Source organism: Colletotrichum chrysophilum, assembly GCF_026319265.1.
Source record: "Colletotrichum chrysophilum strain AFK26 chromosome Unknown scaffold_45, whole genome shotgun sequence".
Classification (NCBI taxonomy): Eukaryota; Fungi; Ascomycota; class Sordariomycetes; order Glomerellales; family Glomerellaceae; genus Colletotrichum; species Colletotrichum chrysophilum.
The window spans coordinates 138,420-155,749 of NW_026517332.1; the positions used below are offsets into that span (position 1 = coordinate 138,420).

At 56.6% G+C, this 17,330-nt stretch overlaps 4 protein-coding genes across 4 annotated transcripts; all 4 read left to right on the forward strand.

Moving 5' to 3' along the window:
• Positions 1-541: 541 nt before the first annotated feature.
• COL26b_006228 (uncharacterized protein) lies at positions 542-2,273 on the forward strand (the record flags this gene model as incomplete). The annotated part of the gene is made up of 2 exons (XM_053179051.1): positions 542-602; positions 685-2,273. 2 exons carry the CDS (start codon positions 542-544, stop codon positions 2,271-2,273), a joined length of 1,650 nt encoding a protein of 549 aa, XP_053036992.1.
• A 906-nt stretch (positions 2,274-3,179) lies between these two features.
• Positions 3,180-4,698, forward strand: ATG24 (Sorting nexin-4; the record flags this gene model as incomplete). The annotated part of the gene is made up of 2 exons (XM_053179052.1): positions 3,180-3,434; positions 3,517-4,698. 2 exons carry the CDS (start codon positions 3,180-3,182, stop codon positions 4,696-4,698), a joined length of 1,437 nt encoding a protein of 478 aa, XP_053036993.1.
• A 2,585-nt stretch (positions 4,699-7,283) lies between these two features.
• Positions 7,284-9,796, forward strand: COL26b_006230 (uncharacterized protein; the record flags this gene model as incomplete). The annotated part of the gene is made up of 3 exons (XM_053179053.1): positions 7,284-8,417; positions 8,469-9,043; positions 9,097-9,796. 3 exons carry the CDS (start codon positions 7,284-7,286, stop codon positions 9,794-9,796), a joined length of 2,409 nt encoding a protein of 802 aa, XP_053036994.1.
• Positions 9,797-11,876: 2,080 nt separating this feature from the next.
• Positions 11,877-17,326, forward strand: COL26b_006231 (uncharacterized protein; the record flags this gene model as incomplete). The annotated part of the gene is made up of 3 exons (XM_053179054.1): positions 11,877-14,133; positions 14,182-15,604; positions 15,661-17,326. 3 exons carry the CDS (start codon positions 11,877-11,879, stop codon positions 17,324-17,326), a joined length of 5,346 nt encoding a protein of 1,781 aa, XP_053036995.1.
• Between the last annotated feature and the right edge of the window lie 4 nt (positions 17,327-17,330).

A 17,330-nucleotide genomic window follows, 5' to 3' on the forward strand; every position in this document is an offset into this window, starting at 1 on the left:
TGCCGGGATCTGGACGCAAGCCGTGCTGTGCTGCGGCCTTGCGGAGCGTGCCAACTGCCTTCGGCGCCTCGTCCGTGCTTGCGTGCTCTCCAGCGTCCCGCTGTCTCTGCAGAAGTACCCAGTGTACTGCAAACGAACCCCGAGTTGCGAGAGAGATACAGAGGGAGGAGACGGCACCAGCGAACGAGAGACGAGGAGGCAAAACCCCGTGATTTCGCACGTGCTGCACCCGGTCCCTGGACCCCCCCGGAATGGGTGGTTTCGGAAGCCAGGGACAAGTCGTGGTAGCACCCCATTTGATGCGATCGGTTGCCCTCCATTCCAGAATTCTTGAGTCGTTTCGCATCGCATTACATCTCCCCGTCCTTCCTCTTCATCACTGTTCTGTACTTAGTTTGTAGTATATTGCCTACATACACTACGTCGCCCATGACCGTTGCTCTACGATAGCTTGTCGATTATTCCCACCCACTTTACCCACCAACCAGCTGCTGCACCTCCTTACCCTCGAATTTGCCATCAAAGAAAGGACTGCTGCAGAATGAGCGCCTCAGCAAATGTCGCTCGTCGGGCGGTGATTGCGAATCCGTTCCTGGGCAACGGTAAGCCAGACCTACTGCATCTGCCCCTCGACACTGCCTCCTGTCTTGGGAGACTCTGAATGTTTTCTCTGACTCTCTGCAGCGCGTGCGCTGTCCACTCTCGGTGTTTCGCCAGCTGTGCTCGGCCGAAACGCAAGGCACCTGCCTCGTCGAACAAACGCCCTCGCAATTCTCGTTCCCCTCCGCCAACTGGGCACCGATCACCACAACCACGGCCAACACTCTGGCCCGCCGCCGGGCTTCAATGTGGAGGAGGCTAAGAAACCTCTCCCCAAGGAGACGGCGACAGCAGCCAAGACCGAGTCCAAGGCGACAAAGGAATCCAACGATGCCTCTCAGTCCGAAAAGGCAGCCTCCGGCGACAAGGCTCTTGCCGACAAGGACAAGGCCGACTCCGATGCTTCATTGACGGAACTTGCTGCCGCCAAAAACGCCGCCGTTGAGACAAAGAAGGATGGGAAGAAGGACGAGAAATTGACCGTATGGCAGAAGGTCAAGAAGGAGGCTCACCACTACTGGGATGGAACGAAGCTGCTTGCCGCCGAAGTCAGGATCAGCACCCGCCTCGCCCTGAAGATGGCTGCTGGATACGAACTCAGCCGGAGAGAGAACAGGCAGCTGCGCCGCACTGTTCAGGACCTTGGTCGCCTAGTCCCATTCTCCATGTTCGTCATCGTTCCATTTGCCGAACTTCTTCTCCCCGTCGCCTTGCGGCTCTTCCCCAACATGCTTCCCAGCACGTACGAGGGCCAAAAGTCCAAGGATGCCAAGGCCAACACACTGAGGGCGACGCGCAAGGAGGTCAGCGAGTTCCTCCGATCTAGTCTTAAGGAGACTGGACTGCCTTTAACCCCCGCAACCACCCAGAGTGAGGCTTTTACGGTCTTCTTCAGGAAGCTCCGCTCTTCCGGCGAGTCGCCGACTCACGAGGATGTCATCAAGGTCTGCAAGATCTTCAAGGACGACCTCACTCTCGACAACCTGTCAAGACCCCAGCTGGTCTCCATGTGCAGGTACATGAACCTCAACACCTTTGGCACGGACAACATGCTCCGTTACCAGGTCAGGCACAGAATGCGCCAGATCAAGAGAGACGACAGGCAAATCAGCTACGAGGGCGTTGACAGCCTGACCGTGGCCGAGCTGCAGGTGGCGTGTGCCAGCCGCGGCATCCGCACGCACAGTGTTTCCCCTGCGAGAATGCGCGAGTACCTGCAGCAGTGGCTCGACCTCAGATTGAAGGACGGTGTTCCTTCGACTCTGCTGGTTTTGAGCAACGCCTACATGTACGGCCAGGTCCCTGCCCACAGCCAGATCGAGGCCCTCGTCGGCGTCCTCTCCTCCATCCCTGATGAGCTCTTCCACGAGATCTCTCTTGAGGTGCACACTGCCGAGGGCGCTGCCACGAACAAGCAGCGTCTCGAGGTTCTCAAGGAGCAACAAGAGCTCATTGACGAAGAGAACAGCCAGAACGAGGAGAACGCCAGCACCGGCTTTGCCACGCCTCGCGATGTAGACAACATCGACGAGAAGGAGGACAACCAGTCTGCTGAGGCTCAGGCGGCACCCAAGAGCCAGGCTCAGGAGGCCAAGGAGGCCGAGCAGGAGATGCTGGCGGCGAGGGACCAGACCGCCCAGACTGAGAAGAAGGCGGAGAAGAGCGACCAATAGATCGCTCCACAGCTGCAGACAAGCACATTTCCTTTTCTTTGTTAGACGTGTATGGCATAAGGCTGGGTAGCGTGTACTAAAACAGGGTTCATGACACCCAGGGGAACAGCACAGGTCACTAGAAAGATCCATCTCAGGAAACCACCAACAAATAGATTCCACTACTGTACAACGGGGACGGATATTGTGTAAATGCCACCACTATTTATGTAGAATACCTACAAGAATGAAATGAACTCTTGACCATCTTGGTGCAGACTCCTTCAGTTCCTCCCATGTCTTCGGTCCTCTGGTCTCAGCCTGGCCAAAGCTTCGGTGTCAACTGCCAATCGAAACGGGTGGCTATCAGGTGGAAAAGGAAGAAGAAAAAAGCGGTCCCTGGCCTGGCTCTGGCTGGTGTCGGTGCCAGCCCAAGAGGTTGTTGCACCGCTCTGTCTGCGGCTTCGTCATAGCCTCCCGAAACTGGGGTCCAGGCAGGAGTTCCGAGTGTTGCCCGGCTGCTAGCGAGTGACCTCAGTGGTTGCCGCTTCCAGGGTGATTTTGTGGGTACCCGAGTGCTCCCCCGCTATCGCGCTGTCCCAAGCTTGCAGCGTCACCAACGTACGGTGCGGCGACAGCACAGGCAGCTCCCTCCAGGTCCCATTCCCCACCACTGCCGCCGACGCTTCCTGCCATTGTCCGGCAGACAAGACGATCCCTCCGCCATCCCTTCTTTCCCTGCGACAACCTAATTAATCGACGTTCAAATTCCGGACCTCGGTCTCTGTGGCGGCGACGGCGATTTATCTTATCCCCTGAGCAAATCTGTTGCGCGATCCAAGCTTGACCCATCATCCACCGTTTCGATCTGCGATACCCTCAAACGCCAACGACGACGTAACCCCACGTCCGCCCCAGCTGGACGCCATGGCGGTCCTCGATCAACACCACGATGACTTCTCCAACGTGTCTTGGCACACGGAGCAAACCGAAGCTGCCGAGAGCTCCAGCTCTGTGACAGGCCCCAACCCCGACGATTCCGACCGCAACGGACACTCTGCATTCGACAGCGACACCGCAGACACCACCGGCCAGGAGGTGCTGGATTGCACCGTCTCCGAGCCTCTCAAGGAGAATGATGGCTCCAAGGATACCTTTGTCTCATACCTCATTACCACCAATGTAAGGCAATTGGAAAGCTTTGTGCCTGTGTCCTGCAGGGCTGCTCCCGAGGGGTGTTTGCGCGTTAACACAGCTACCACAGACGACCTTTGCTACCTTTCAGAGATCACAAGCATCAGTCCGCCGTCGGTTCACAGATTTTGTCTTCCTGTATAAGGTGCTGAGCAGAGACTATCCCACCGCGGCAGTACCTCCCCTTCCCGACAAGCAGCGCATGGAATATGTCAGCGGCAACCGCTTCGGCCCTGACTTTACCAACCGTCGAGCGCATTCCCTCCAACGTTTTCTTACCCGTCTGTCCCTCCACCCGGTACTTCGTCGCGCCGATATCCTCCACATCTTCCTCGAGAGCCCAGACTGGAATGCCACGATGCGCAGCCGCAGTACGAGAGGATCACAGAGCAGCGACGCCGGCAGCAGTGGTGTCTTCGACAACCTGACGGATAGTTTCCTCAATGCGTTCACGAAGGCCCACAAGCACGACAAGCGGTTCCTAGAGGTGCGCGAGAGAAGCGACAGACTCGACGAGGACTTGGCCCACATTGAAAAGGTAGTCGCAAGAGTGGCTCGCCGAGAGAACGACATCGAGTTAGACTTCAAGGATTTGGCGGAGCAGTTCCAGAAGCTGATTACCCTCGAGCCCGGCGTCGAGAACGAGGTCAGGCACTTTGCCAACTCGGTCGAGGACACTGCAATGGGCTTGCGCAAGCTCAAGGACGTCACGGACCAGGACTACCTCGGCAGTCTCCGTGACATGCAGGCTTACAGCACGGCACTGAAGAGCCTCCTGAAGGCTCGTGAGCAGAAGCAGGTGGACTATGAGCAGCTCACGGGCTACCTTAACAAGGATACCGCCGACAGAGACTCGCTCCAGTCAGGCGGGGGTGGTGGCGGCCTGTCAGGTGCCAGCGGTAGACTGATGCGCAAGCTCGAAGACGTACGTGGAGTCGACCACGAGCAATCACGCCGCGACAGACAACGCAAGCTCGAGATGAGCATCGACAAGCTTACTATCGAGGCGGAGCGAGCCAAGAAGACAAGTGAGATGTTCGACGACGAGGTTGTTAAGGAGGTCTCCGATTTCGAACGCATCAAGCGGGTTGAATTCAAGAAGCAGCTTGGAGGTCTCGCGGACTCTCACATTGAGTTTTACGACGAGGTCATTGAGATCTGGGAGGGATATGTCAAGGCGATGGAGAAGGAGGGCGTCTCGGGCACTCGCAGCACCGGCGTTGAACCTCCTGGCCGACGATTGGCGGACTAGAGGGGGCGTTTCGAGGTTCCATGGGCTTAATCCTGAGCCACAGCACGACATATGGCTTCAAGAAGGACGTCAAAGAACAAAAGAGCGAAGGAGGTACAGCCCAATCATTGGGTTGTTGTGTGTTGGAATATGTATTTGCTTCGGATGGCACCGGGACATGGCTTTCGGAGAGACAGCAGAGAAGGCCGGCCATTCAGCGGGAGTATCGGGACACTGGCACTTTTCGGATCCCGTCATGGAGGGCTGGACATTAATCATGAAAAGGGGATCGCAACTCTGCTGATAACGAATATTATTACTTTTTTCTTGGTAGAAAGACGTTGGTGAGCTCTCTTGACGATCAAACCTTACCCGAGCCGTGTCTTTGGGAGCTTGCCAAAGCAAAGTGATGGACAAGGCATCCATCGTGTTGCTGTGTGATGTTCTGGGTCTACTTGGTCAAATGCAGCTACCGAGTCTGGCTTTTGCATCCAGCCCGTCTGTAGCTGACATTCAGGGTCTTGGTCACTCATGCAGAAGCAAGGATGGCCGATGCAAGACAAAGAAAAATGTTTACCATCCGGTCGCGCCAAACATTTCAGATGTAGGAACATGAGTCTTACCGTGCTGGTGGTGGCTGCCAAGACTCGTGTAGATTGGAAACAAGGACGTTTACCGCGTGCGTGCAGGCATATTCAGGCGAGAGACGTTGGAGAGAGAGTCAAGAATGGCCGCTACCAACCACCGCCGCCGCTGCCGGCCGAGAAAACCAGGCTGGAGGACATCAGAGAGTTTCATGAGTCTGCCCGTCCAGCATGAGGGGAGAGCATGCTGCGAACTCGATGTTACTTATTATATCGCAAGGGCTAGCGTGTTATAAGGTGGTAACGTGGTGTGTGTGAGGAGGACGGCAGTGGTGGGGGAGGGTGTTCGAGGACGGGAGCCGATTCCGAAACGATTGACTGTGTCAAGCGCCAAGGCCCAGCGCGGCGGGAGGCGGAAAGAGAGGAAGACCCCAGAGTGCAGAGGGTGCTTTTCTCTTGGCGAGATTCTGTGATTTGATGTCTGAGTGTTTGGACCTTTGAGCCAAGACTGAGATGGCGAGTGGGAAGGTGAGGAATAGTTACAAGTTGCCTGAGACTTTTTTGCATTTTTTCTTTCCTATTTCATTTCAATTGATGGATGGGCTCAGTGAAGGGACAGGTACGAGTACGATTCCGATCTCCTTACTGAACGCATCGTGGCATTTTGGGGGAAATAAGCATGTGCACAGCTGCGTTGCGAATTACGAACACTGCTGACGGTACGTACCCAAAATCTGCATTGCCTGGGCTGGGGGATCTTCAGCGCGGCGCAACCGTCAACAGGAAGAGGCGAGACGAAGGGGAAAAAAAAATAGCAATCGGAACCAGGCACCAGGCAAAGCAATTCAGGGTCGCTCGCCGCGCGGCGTGGCCAATGGGGCGTCGACATCGGTGCTGCGCCAGTGTTGAAACGGCAGTGTGGGCGGTGGACACTGCTGCACCTGAATCGCTGCCTTCCCGTTCTGTAAGATCAGAGGTCAAAGGTCCCGTTCCTCCTGAGATTGATGCATCGTTGGACGCGAAGTACCTCATCCCGAGATGTGCGCAGTCTTCGTCAGCTGGGAGGCTGTGAGAGGTACCTGTTCCTGATCCTCAGGGACGCTTGGGGGCGGCTGCTTGCTCACCTAGGTACTTACGTACTTGTTAGGTACCTGGGGGCGTCTTGTACTAGGCTATGTGCGGGCTTAGAAGGGTAGGTAGCATTGCGGGTGCCTTGTCCGCGCTTTATGTTCCTGCCGTTTTCGAGAAGGCCACGACACAATCATCTGGCAGAGGTCGTCCTGTGTTCCAGATGCCCATTCCACCCATTTTTTACCTAAACATCAACTGACTTTGGCTTGTACTTGTGCATTTTACCTTTTCTCACTCCCTGCGCTCTTTTCCTCCCCTTTCCCTTTGAACAAACGCCACCTTATTTTTTGTTGACCCGTCATTTGCTGCAGCCGCTGCATTTACGCTCGTCGTGGCCCTGGCGTCCCCTATCGCATATTGGCACAAAGTACTCCCGCGGACGATGAAACGAGGCTTCCCCGCTGTTTCTTACGCGTGAACTCTGGCCTTTTAAGTAATAACCGATCCAGCGAGCCACTCGCAATCTGCTTTGCCAAGCAGATAGATCGTATTTCCTGCTCTGTACAGCGGTGTTTTGCGCTGTTCCAGCTTCGACTCCGGCTCTGGAAGAACGATACAGGATTGAGAATTAAAACGTCGCGCCGGAACCTGGGAACTCAGCAGAAGCTTTGGCCATCTTCAAGGGCGGCCCTTGCCACTTGCGACTCGACCACGTCTCGTCTTCCACTCTCCCCCAGCCTTAGACGGGCCCAGTTCGCTCCTTTGTTCCCCTAATCGAGGTACGATCTTGCGTGTTATTTTACACTTCACCTTACCTTTTTTTTCTTTCTGCCGTGTTGCAATCGCGATCTGGCTGTAGTTTGGAGTTGGATGCTGACGCCAATCTGTCCTCAGCTTCGCCCCTTCTGCACATCCCTCTCATTCCCTTCGAGGGGTCTACGGTAGCCCACCATGAAGCTGTCCGCGGTTCTCCTCGGCCTGCTCGGCCTCGCTGCCGGTGCATCGGTTCGAAACTACGAGACAAACGACTACTATGTTCTCGAGCTGGATTCGTCTACAACTCCCGACCAGGTTGCCGGTCGACTGGGCCTACGCCACGAGGGCTCTCTCGGCGGCCTCGACGGCCATCACATCTTCTCCGCGAGAAAGGAGTCGCAGGATATCGTCAAGCCTGCCCTGCAGGCGCGGAGGATGAGGAGGCGAGGACTCGGCGGTTCCGACCCCCTCGATGGTGTTCGTCTCGCACAGAAGCAGCAGCTTCGCAAGCCCTGGGAGAAGAGGGTGCCCCCGCGCCTGCACGGCCCCAAGAACTTCGCTCGTCAGGAACAGGCGGATCCTGGAATGGTTGAGCAGATGAACAAGATCATGCAGACCCTGAACATCGCCGACCCCATCTTCAACGAGCAGTGGCATCTGCTTAACACTGTACAGAAGGGACACGACATCAATGTCACGGGTGTCTGGACCCAGGGCATCACCGGCAAGAACGCGACTGTCGCCATTGTCGACGACGGCTTGGATATGTACAGCGATGATCTGAAGCCCAATTACTACGCCGCTGGCTCCTACGACTTCAACGACCACCGCGAAGAGCCGAAGCCCACGCTGAGCGATGACAAGCACGGCACTCGCTGCGCCGGTGAGGTCTCTGCTGCGCGAAACAACGTCTGCGGTGTCGGCGTCGCATACGAGTCTAAGATTGCCGGCATCCGTATCCTGAGTAAGCTCATTTCAGACGCCGATGAAGCCGTCGCCATGACGTACGACTACCAGCACAACGATATCTACTCCTGCTCTTGGGGACCCCCGGACGACGGTCGATCGATGGACGCGCCAGGTATCCTGATCAAGCGTGCGATGCTTAAGGGCATTCAGCAAGGTCGTGGCGGAAAGGGATCGATCTACGTCTTTGCTAGTGGAAACGGTGCCGCCAATGATGATAACTGCAACTTTGACGGATATACGAACTCCATTTACAGCATCACTGTTGGTGCCATCGACAGAAAGGGACAGCACCCGTACTACTCCGAGAAGTGCTCAGCTCAGCTCGTTGTTACCTACAGCAGTGGCAGCGGAGATGCCATCGTAAGTGACGATACTTTTTAGCGTAATGAAGCACGACTAACAGCTTGGCAGCACACCACCGATGTTGGCACTAACGCCTGCTACAACGGCCACGGAGGCACTTCCGCCGCAGCCCCGCTGGGCGCTGGTGTCTACGCTCTTGTTCTCGAAGCCCGTCCCGATCTGACCTGGAGAGACATGCAGTGGCTCGCCATGGACACGGCTGTGCCTATTGACGAGGAGAAGGGCGAGTGGCAGCCAACCAAGATTGGCAAGAAGTTCAGCCACACGTATGGATACGGCAAGATTGACGCCTATGCCATGGTCGAGGCGGCCAAGAAGTGGAAGAACGTCAAGCCTCAGGCTTGGTACTACTCTCCTTGGGTGCACGTCAACAAGCCTATTCCCCAAGGCAAGGATGGTGTTGCCGTCAGTTTTGAGGTTTCTGCCGATGCCCTCAAGCAGGCCAACCTGGAGAGAGTGGAGCATGTGACGGTCACTATGAACGTGAACCACACCCGCCGTGGTGACTTGAGCGCGGACTTGATCAGCCCCGAGGGTGTTACCAGTCACCTTTCTGTAACCCGCAAGATGGACTCTGCTCGTTCCGGATATGTTGACTGGACGTTTATGAGCGTTGCGCACTGGTGAGTCGGGTCTAGATGACATGTTTGAAGAATAGACGCTAATCCTGGATTAGGGGCGAGTCTGGTATTGGCAAGTGGACTGTTGTCGTCAAGGATTCCCAGGAGAACGAGCACCAGGGCACCTTCATCGACTGGCACCTCAAGCTCTGGGGTGAGTCGATCGATGCCACCAAGGCCACTCTTCTTCCCATGCCTACCGACGACGACGACAACGACCACGCTTTGGTTGCGACCACTAGCCTGCCCGCAGCTACCACTTCGATCGAGCACCCTGCGCAGCCTACCGACCAGCCTGTCGTTCCTACGGATCACCCCAACCGACCGACCAAGGTCCAGAGCGGTGGTACCCCTGCCGCAACGGGCCCGGCGACGGGTACTGAGGACGCCGCGACAACGACGACCAGCCCCTCTAACTGGGTGTCTTGGCTGCCGTCGTTTGGCAAGGCCGGTGTCTGGGTGTATGGCGCGCTTGCTCTTATTGCTGTCTTTTGCTCTGCTCTCGGTATCTGGTTCTACATCCGCAAGCGTCGCAACAGCCAGCCTCGCGACAACTATGAGTTCGAGCTCCTTAACGAGGACGAGACCGAAGGTTTGAATGGCGAGAAGCGCACGCGCGGCCGTGAGCTGTACGATGCGTTTGCTGGTGACGACGAGGACGATGATGATGACAGCAGCGAGTATCGCGACGGGGATCGTGATCGTTCAAGAGAGGGACGTGGCAACAGGGAAACGGATAGGTTAACTGAAAAATAGGCGTACGGCTGCATGGGACGTTTTGCATAGAAATACCTTTACTCTTGTTTTTTGTTTTCAACTTCTTGTCGCATTTCTCGGTAGTTGGCTCAATTGACTTAGACTGTGGTTGGCGTCTGAGGCTCAACCAATCAATTGTATAAATACATTCTTTGAACAATTCTGGGGATTTTTGAGTTTGAGAGCTTGGGAGCCTTACCTAAGAAGCGAAGATCAAAGTTCACCTCGGTGAACGACGAAGGGAGTCCCGGTTTGCACTGATGATGTTTACGCGGGCCATCCCGTGCGATAGCTAGGTAGCTACTGCATAGCTCCTAGCTGGCGGGAAATAGGCTCAACAGCATTTCTATTTTCGGCCTGTTCGTCTTCCATTATTCTTGTTTGCACCATCCGACAGTCATCTTTCTGCTTTGCCTAAGTTTTCTTATTTTCTTTCTCTCCGTGTTCTTCATTCATCTCAGACAATAGCCTGTTCGTTGGTTCATCTAGTGCCGAGTCAATCAGCGTTGCTTTTCCCACCTTGGAAACTGTGCCGTATCGAGGCCGGGTGTTCCTCCGCTCCAGCCACCTCATTATTCGGACGAGTACAGACAGCAGCAACTTTTTTTTTTCTGCGTCAAGGCTGTTTGGAGGGCAGGTAGCTTGAGCTGGTAGGTAGCTTCGGGGGTGGCTACCCCATCTAATCGGTGTTACAAACGCAGAAAGCATTCGGCGCCGTATCTGCTGCTGCCGCCCTCGGGTTGGCCTCGATCCTTGCTCCCATTAGAATTCGGTGTGATTCAGCCACCCGGATTTTCGGACGTGATGGTTATTCTTGATATTCCTGCAGCCCCATCGTCCGAAAAGTCCCATGCATCCCTCCATTTCGGACTATCACATCTTGGCTGACGGGAAACGGTACTTGTTGCTGCTGCTGCTGCTGTTGGCCTGTGAAGACGGGGGAGGGGAGGGAGAGAAGCAGGCCGTGAGAGGTCGGTCGGCATGGGAAGCTGCAGCAGGCACAGGGTAGCAAGCAAGCTGGATCCCAACCTTCGGATGGACGAGATGGCGCGATGGAGACGCAGGTAAGCTGCAGAGGGGAGTCGTGGTCACTGGTCAATGGGATAGCTCAGGACCATTCAGTGGGCTCCATTCCGACCGCCTCTTTGTTTGCGTGTGCTGTCTGTCTGAGGCCCTTTAGCTTTGGCTCCATCGCGACTGTCCGTAAGGTGGAAGTGGAAGAAGGGAAGGAGGAGCTGCCACGCTGCCCACTCGACTAGTAGGTCCTAGTCCGTACCTAGGTAAGGTAAGGTAGGTGAGGTATCCGTAGCTCAGCAAGCTCTTGTCAGCCCAATCGATGACAGTCATGACACGCCTGGTTTGGCAGCAGGAGCAGAACAGACTCACGACCCTGGTCTCAGAGCCAGGATTATCTCCGCGCAAGCCGCCCCCAACCCTGGTCAAGCTGCTCGTTCTTAACCCGACTGGGCCACCAAATGACGCCGTAACACAACCCGTCAACCTCGCCATTTTCTTAGGTCTCGATGCTTGAGTCGCAGCGACGGAGGTGGGAGACGGAAGAAAAAAAAAAGACAAGCTCCTCTTTTTCCCGTCCTTCTCCAATCTCTGGCCTGCATCTAAACGGTTTCTTCTTTTTCATCTACTCCAGCATTCTCTTCTCGTACGGATACCTTAACGCAACGCAACGCAACCTCGCCTCGCCGACTCTCAAACTTGGCGAGCCCTGTCTTGCATCCGCTGGTCGACCCTCCGTTGCGCGCGCGTGTCTGCATCGCATTGGCTGCTATGGCAAGCTGCATATGTCTTTAGACGCCCGGCCTTTTTTTCCCTACCGCTAGATTGACACTTTTGTTCCCTGCCTCGAGTAGACTGTAGGTTTGGCATCCCACGGACTGTACAGATACACGCATCGACTACACCGGTGCTGCGCGCGCCCAGTCCTTTCAAGTCGATAACCGTCCTGCAGCCCAATTATAGCGCCGCTGCAAGTCAGAAAAATAATTCACCTCACACGCAGCTGGCTCGGCACCAGGCCAGACCAGACAAGACAAGACAGCATTGATATTAGCCTCCTCTCGCCATGCCGAGTGCGCCATATTGGGGCGATCTGTCGGGCCCCAAATCTGCCAGACGCCAGCGACGCCAGTCTGAGGATTTTAGTCTGCCAGAACGCAGACCATCTCCCATTCATCAGCTGGACCCTATGACAACGGACAAACCTCTTCCTGCCCCTCCCCCAAAGTCAAACCGCACCTCTCTCCAGACGACAAACACCGAGGCCGTCACCGAGTCGACCCTCAGTCCCTTCGTCTCACCTACAGCCTCCAACTTCCCAGACGAAGGCCTTGCCCCGCGCCCGCCTACCTTTCCCTACGGCGAGTCGCAATACCCAGAAGACCAGCAGGCTGAGAGGCGCCAGCGACGACGCAGAGAGCGCAACGAGCAGGAGGAGATTTCTCCCATCGAGCCCTACGACCTGCCCGCGGGCGCCACGCCTCCAGCAGCTCCCGATGTGCCCAAGGGCCCTCCCGTGAGCTACAGAAACCCGTACGGCAACGGCGGGCTGCCTTATACACATGCCGTCTCAGGATCTCGCCCTCCGCGACACCCCAGCCCGCTGGTGAGCCCAGACGACGGAGACATCATGAATCCCGAGGGATACTACAGGGACCCCGCGCCCGAGAGAGAGGCTGCGCCGCCGCAGCAAGTACAGCAGCAACATCAGCAGCAGAACCCGCCGCTCGATCGCGCCCAGACGCTCGATGTAAACGAGAGGCCCCGCGAGTCCAAGGGCTCGTCGAGAAGGAGGTCAGAAGGACATAGGAAATCTTCAGGAGGAGGATCCAGAAAGTTCGCCAACGACCGCTCTCCACTTCAAAGACTCGAGCTGACGCTCGACAGCATCACCAAAGAGGAGAAGCGAGCTCGTGTCGAGGCTGCGGAGCGCCGCGCGAGAGAGAAGGCTGCGGCAGCTGCAGCGCAGAACCCCGACCTCCTCCAACTTCCTGAAGCGACACACCGCCTTCCGCGATCGAAGCAACGGCAACAACAGCAACAACCGCCCGTGATCAAGCAGGAGCCTCAAAGGCCGCTTCCTGAACCTCCCCAGCAACCGACCGCTTCGGTTCCGCAAGTGCGATTCAGCGACGTTTCGTACGACGAGGATGACTGGCGGGGCACAGCGCCTGAGCAACAGGCTAATGTCGCTGCTCCCAGAGGAGCCCCTCCGCAACACCACCCAGAAGACAGACGGCATGCGCCGGCGCGCGTGTCGCTCGATGATGCGCGGCGGCAGCCTCGATATGTGTCGGAAGAGGAAGGGTACTATGGTGGCCAATATCAGCAGAGAGCGCCTGCGATGGCTGCTACAAGACATGCGCCAGCTCCCTCCGGGGGTGTTCCTCAGAGAAGTGTCAGCTTGCGTGAAGAACCTAGACAGGCGCCACCAGAAAACTCAGGCATTCCTAAGCGTAACTTGAGCTTCCGTGAGCGCGCTGCAAAGAATGATCTGAACCTCCCCAAGGCCGCTGTTGACAAAGATCTGAGCCCAGAGACAAGCCCTGAGCCGACGCCGCCGGTGAAGGGTTCTCGGAGACCTAGCTGGTCTCTCACTAGGAGTGGGAGCAACAAGCTTAAGAAGCAACCAAAGGGTGACCCGTGGTTCAACATTCGACAGGATGCTGAGAAGAAGTATGAGAACACCGACTTCCGCAACGCGGCTTTGGATGAGTCGGCGGCTGCGAAGGGTGGCCCTCCCGTCAAGAGGTCCGCGTCGCACGCGGCGCATGAACAGGCATTGCCCCCGGACGCCACGCATGAAGAGGTCAGACGAGCCGGGATTCCCAGTAAGGCTGCGAGGTTAATTGGCATTGAATCTGGAGGAGTCCAACGACGTGCTACGGCACCTATCAGTCGCCGTGATTATGAGCACGACGACGAGGCTTACTTTGAGCCCGTCGCATCAGGCGGCCGTGGCGATGAAGCTCAGCACGCGTCTCACAAAGCGGCGACTGAGCGCGGCAGACAGTATGAGCGGGACTACTATTCTGACGACGAGGAGTACGATGAGCGCGGTCACCGCATCACCAACAAGCTGTATCACGGCCGCGATAGCTTCCGCCCTGGCGAGGGTACGTACAAGCCGCCCAAGTACCTCGACGAGTGGAAAAAGGCAACAGTTGGCAGTTTGTCTGGCTCCCTTCTGGATCTCAGCGACGATCAACTTCCCACGCTCGATAAGAACACGCCATGGTGGGAGGGAAGTGGAAAGCGCAGAGGAAGCGCCTCTCGGCCGCGCAAGGCGGAAGCATTTGATGGCGAGTACGATGAGACTAATGGTAAGTAATGTGACGGCAAGGTCAATCAACAATGCTAACAACTGGCAGCTCCCACGAGGTTCAAACCACCACTGTATCTCAAGTGTGGCCCTCTGTTGAGGTACTGCGGACTGAAGCACGAGAAGATCCCTCCCCGCGCCAGGAACGCTGCAGCCACCGAACGCACCATGTGGCGTGGCTCAGTGATGATCGTGACGCAGGACAGCGATTCTTCGTACGAGATTGCGCCGACCTTGCGGCTGTTTGTGCAGCCCCTTGAGCTGCTTCCACCGCCACCGCAGATCATCCCTGGAGAGCAGGACCTGCCTCCGGAGTACGTGGACCCAATTGCAGGCATGCCGAAGTTGGGGAGACGGGGCGAAACTCTCTACGTCCGACCCGTAGACCACCTCGAGGAGGCCAAGGACTTGTCGAGAGACGAGACAGACAACGGGCTGTTTGAGAAAACAAAGAGTCCCCCGGATGTCCCCCCGGCGGATGGGTCTCTGGACTACCCGGGATCTTTCTCAAGCCGCCGCAAGCGTGTCAAGCTTGATGGAGAAAAGGTCTCCAAGTACAAGGACGTCCGCGGGTTCCGACTGCACTCAGAGCGTGGCTGCACCTTCTGGCGATTCAATATCGAGATTGAACTCCGCGAGAAGCAGCAACGGATCGCTTACCGTATTAACCGTGGCCCTTCAACGGGATTCTGGGTCCCCGCAGCTGGGGAGTCCATGAACATCATGTTCCACAGCTGCAACGGCTTCAGCATGAGCGTGAACCCCGACGACTTTAGCGGACCTGACCCAATGTGGCGCGATGTTTTGAACACTCACCAGTCGCAACCATTCCATGTCATGCTTGGTGGTGGTGATCAGATCTACAACGACTGCTTGATGGACCAGAGTAAGCAATTCCGCGAGTGGTTGATGATCAAGAATCCGCTGCATAAGCACAATGCGCCATTCACCCCCACGATGCAGGACGAATTGGAGAGGGCCTATCTCGAAAGGTACTGCATGTGGTTTTCCCAAGGGCTCTTTGGTCTGGCCAACTCGCAGATTCCCATGGTCAACATGTGGGATGATCACGACATTTCCGACGGGTTCGGCTCGTACGGTCACCACGATATGAGTTCGCCAGTATTTTCTGGTCTCGGCAACGTTGCTTTCAAGTACTATATGCTCTTCCAGCACCAAAGCGTCCCTGTCGAGACAGAGACTTCAGAGCCTAGCTGGATTCTTGGCACTCAACCCGGTCCCTACATCAATGAGCAGAGTCGCAGCTTGTTCGTCGAGTTGGGCTCCAAGGTTGCGCTGTTGGCTGTGGATGCCAGAACTGAGCGGACGGAAGGTGATGTCGTTAGCGAGGACACCTGGCAGCACATGATGGACCGCTGCTACGACGAGCTCAGGAATGGCAGAACTCAGCATCTGCTAGTTTTGCTGGGCGTGCCGATTGCATACCCCAGACTGGTCTGGTTGGAGAACATGTGAGTTGCCCCTGAATTCTGAATCATTTCTTAAGACAATGTACTAACAGACACAGTCTCACCTCAAGAGCCATGGATCCTGTCAAGGCTCTCGGCAAGCTGGGAATGCTTGGCAACACTTTGAACCACATTGACGGTGGTGTTGAGGTCTTGGATGACCTGAACGACCACTGGACTGCCAAGAACCACAAGAAGGAGCGAGAGATTGTAATCCAGGACATGCAAGACTTAGCAGCGGACAAGTCAGTCAGAGTCACCTTCCTCAGTGGTGACGTTCACCTTGCGGCTGTTGGCCAGTTCTACGCCAACCCCAAGCTCAACCTGCCCAAGCACAAGGACTTCCGCTACATGCCCAACGTCATTTCATCAGCCATCGTCAACACCCCTCCCCCTGATCTGATGGCGGACATCCTGAACAAGCGCAACAAGGTTCACCACTTTGACGACTCGACTGATGAGAACATGATCCCGCTCTTCGGCCACGGAGTCGACGGCAAGCCCCGAAACAACAAGCACTTGCTGCCGCACCGCAACTGGTGTTCCATTCGTGAATGGGCTCCCGGCACCACGCCGCCCCCCACGCCTCCCTTGTCGGCCTACGATAGAAGCCCTAGCCCGCCTCCGAGCCGTGGCGGTGGTCTTTTGCGCCGCTTCTCCTCGAACAAGGGTCCTGGTTACCGCCCTGACATTCAGAAGGACTCTCCACAGGACCCCTCTCGGCCTCCCATCTCCAACAGCGGCAAGACGGGCGGTCTGTTCCGAAGGCTCTCGCGTCGTAACTCGACTGACGGGGGCCGACCGGCTGAACCCGCCAAGCCGAAGCGTTCAATGTCGTTGACACGCAATTTCTTCAGTCGCAAGACCAGCAAGAAGTCGCGGCCTGATGACGGCGGCATCAACGGCAATTGGGGAGAGGAAGACGACGACAGAGGTTCCATTAGCACGGCCGAAGACGGCCATTACGGTTACGACACCTACGATGACAGACCGGCGGTGCAGCCCCGTGTAAGAGGAATGGGACTTCGCGGAGGTGGCGGCCACGATGAATACAACTCTGGCGATGATTCGTACTTCACGGCTCGCCCAGCCGCGCGCATGAGGGGCGCGCCTATTCCGCAGGGCCCGCAACACAATGAATTCCAACCTGGCGACGAGTCTCAATTTAGCGCTCGTCCACCGACTCGCGCTCGCACTATGAGTACTGAGCGTTCGGCCGCCATGCCGCCACCCAGGCCATTCCATCGTACCCCCACCGGCTTGTCGGTCAAGCAGCAGAAGAACGCCGATAAGTTCTCCGTGGATCTCGAGGGTGGTTTGGACATTTGTCTGAATGTCGAGGTTAATCCTAAGGACCCCACCGGCATCACGGCGCAGTATAGACTGCTCGTTCCGCGTCTGTTCTGGGATGACGCGAACGAGGCCGGAGCTCTGCAACAGCCTGCCCCAGCCGGCTTCAAGCGCTTCTTTAGCTTGAAGAAGAAGGACACGGGCCGCCGTCCGTCTCAGGATGTGGGAAGTGAGGAGCAATTCGACCGAACTCCTTCCGGCCGGCCGCAGACTGGAATGCCTCCCACCGGACGGGAAGCGTATGATGTGCCAAGGACGGCCGCGAGATACGAGTCACCCGGGGGCTACGACTCGTCTCGAACATATGACTCTTCTCAGCGGTATGATTCGCCTGCGAGGTATGAGCAGCCGCAAGCTGCAGGCGGAAGGAGGTGAAAGG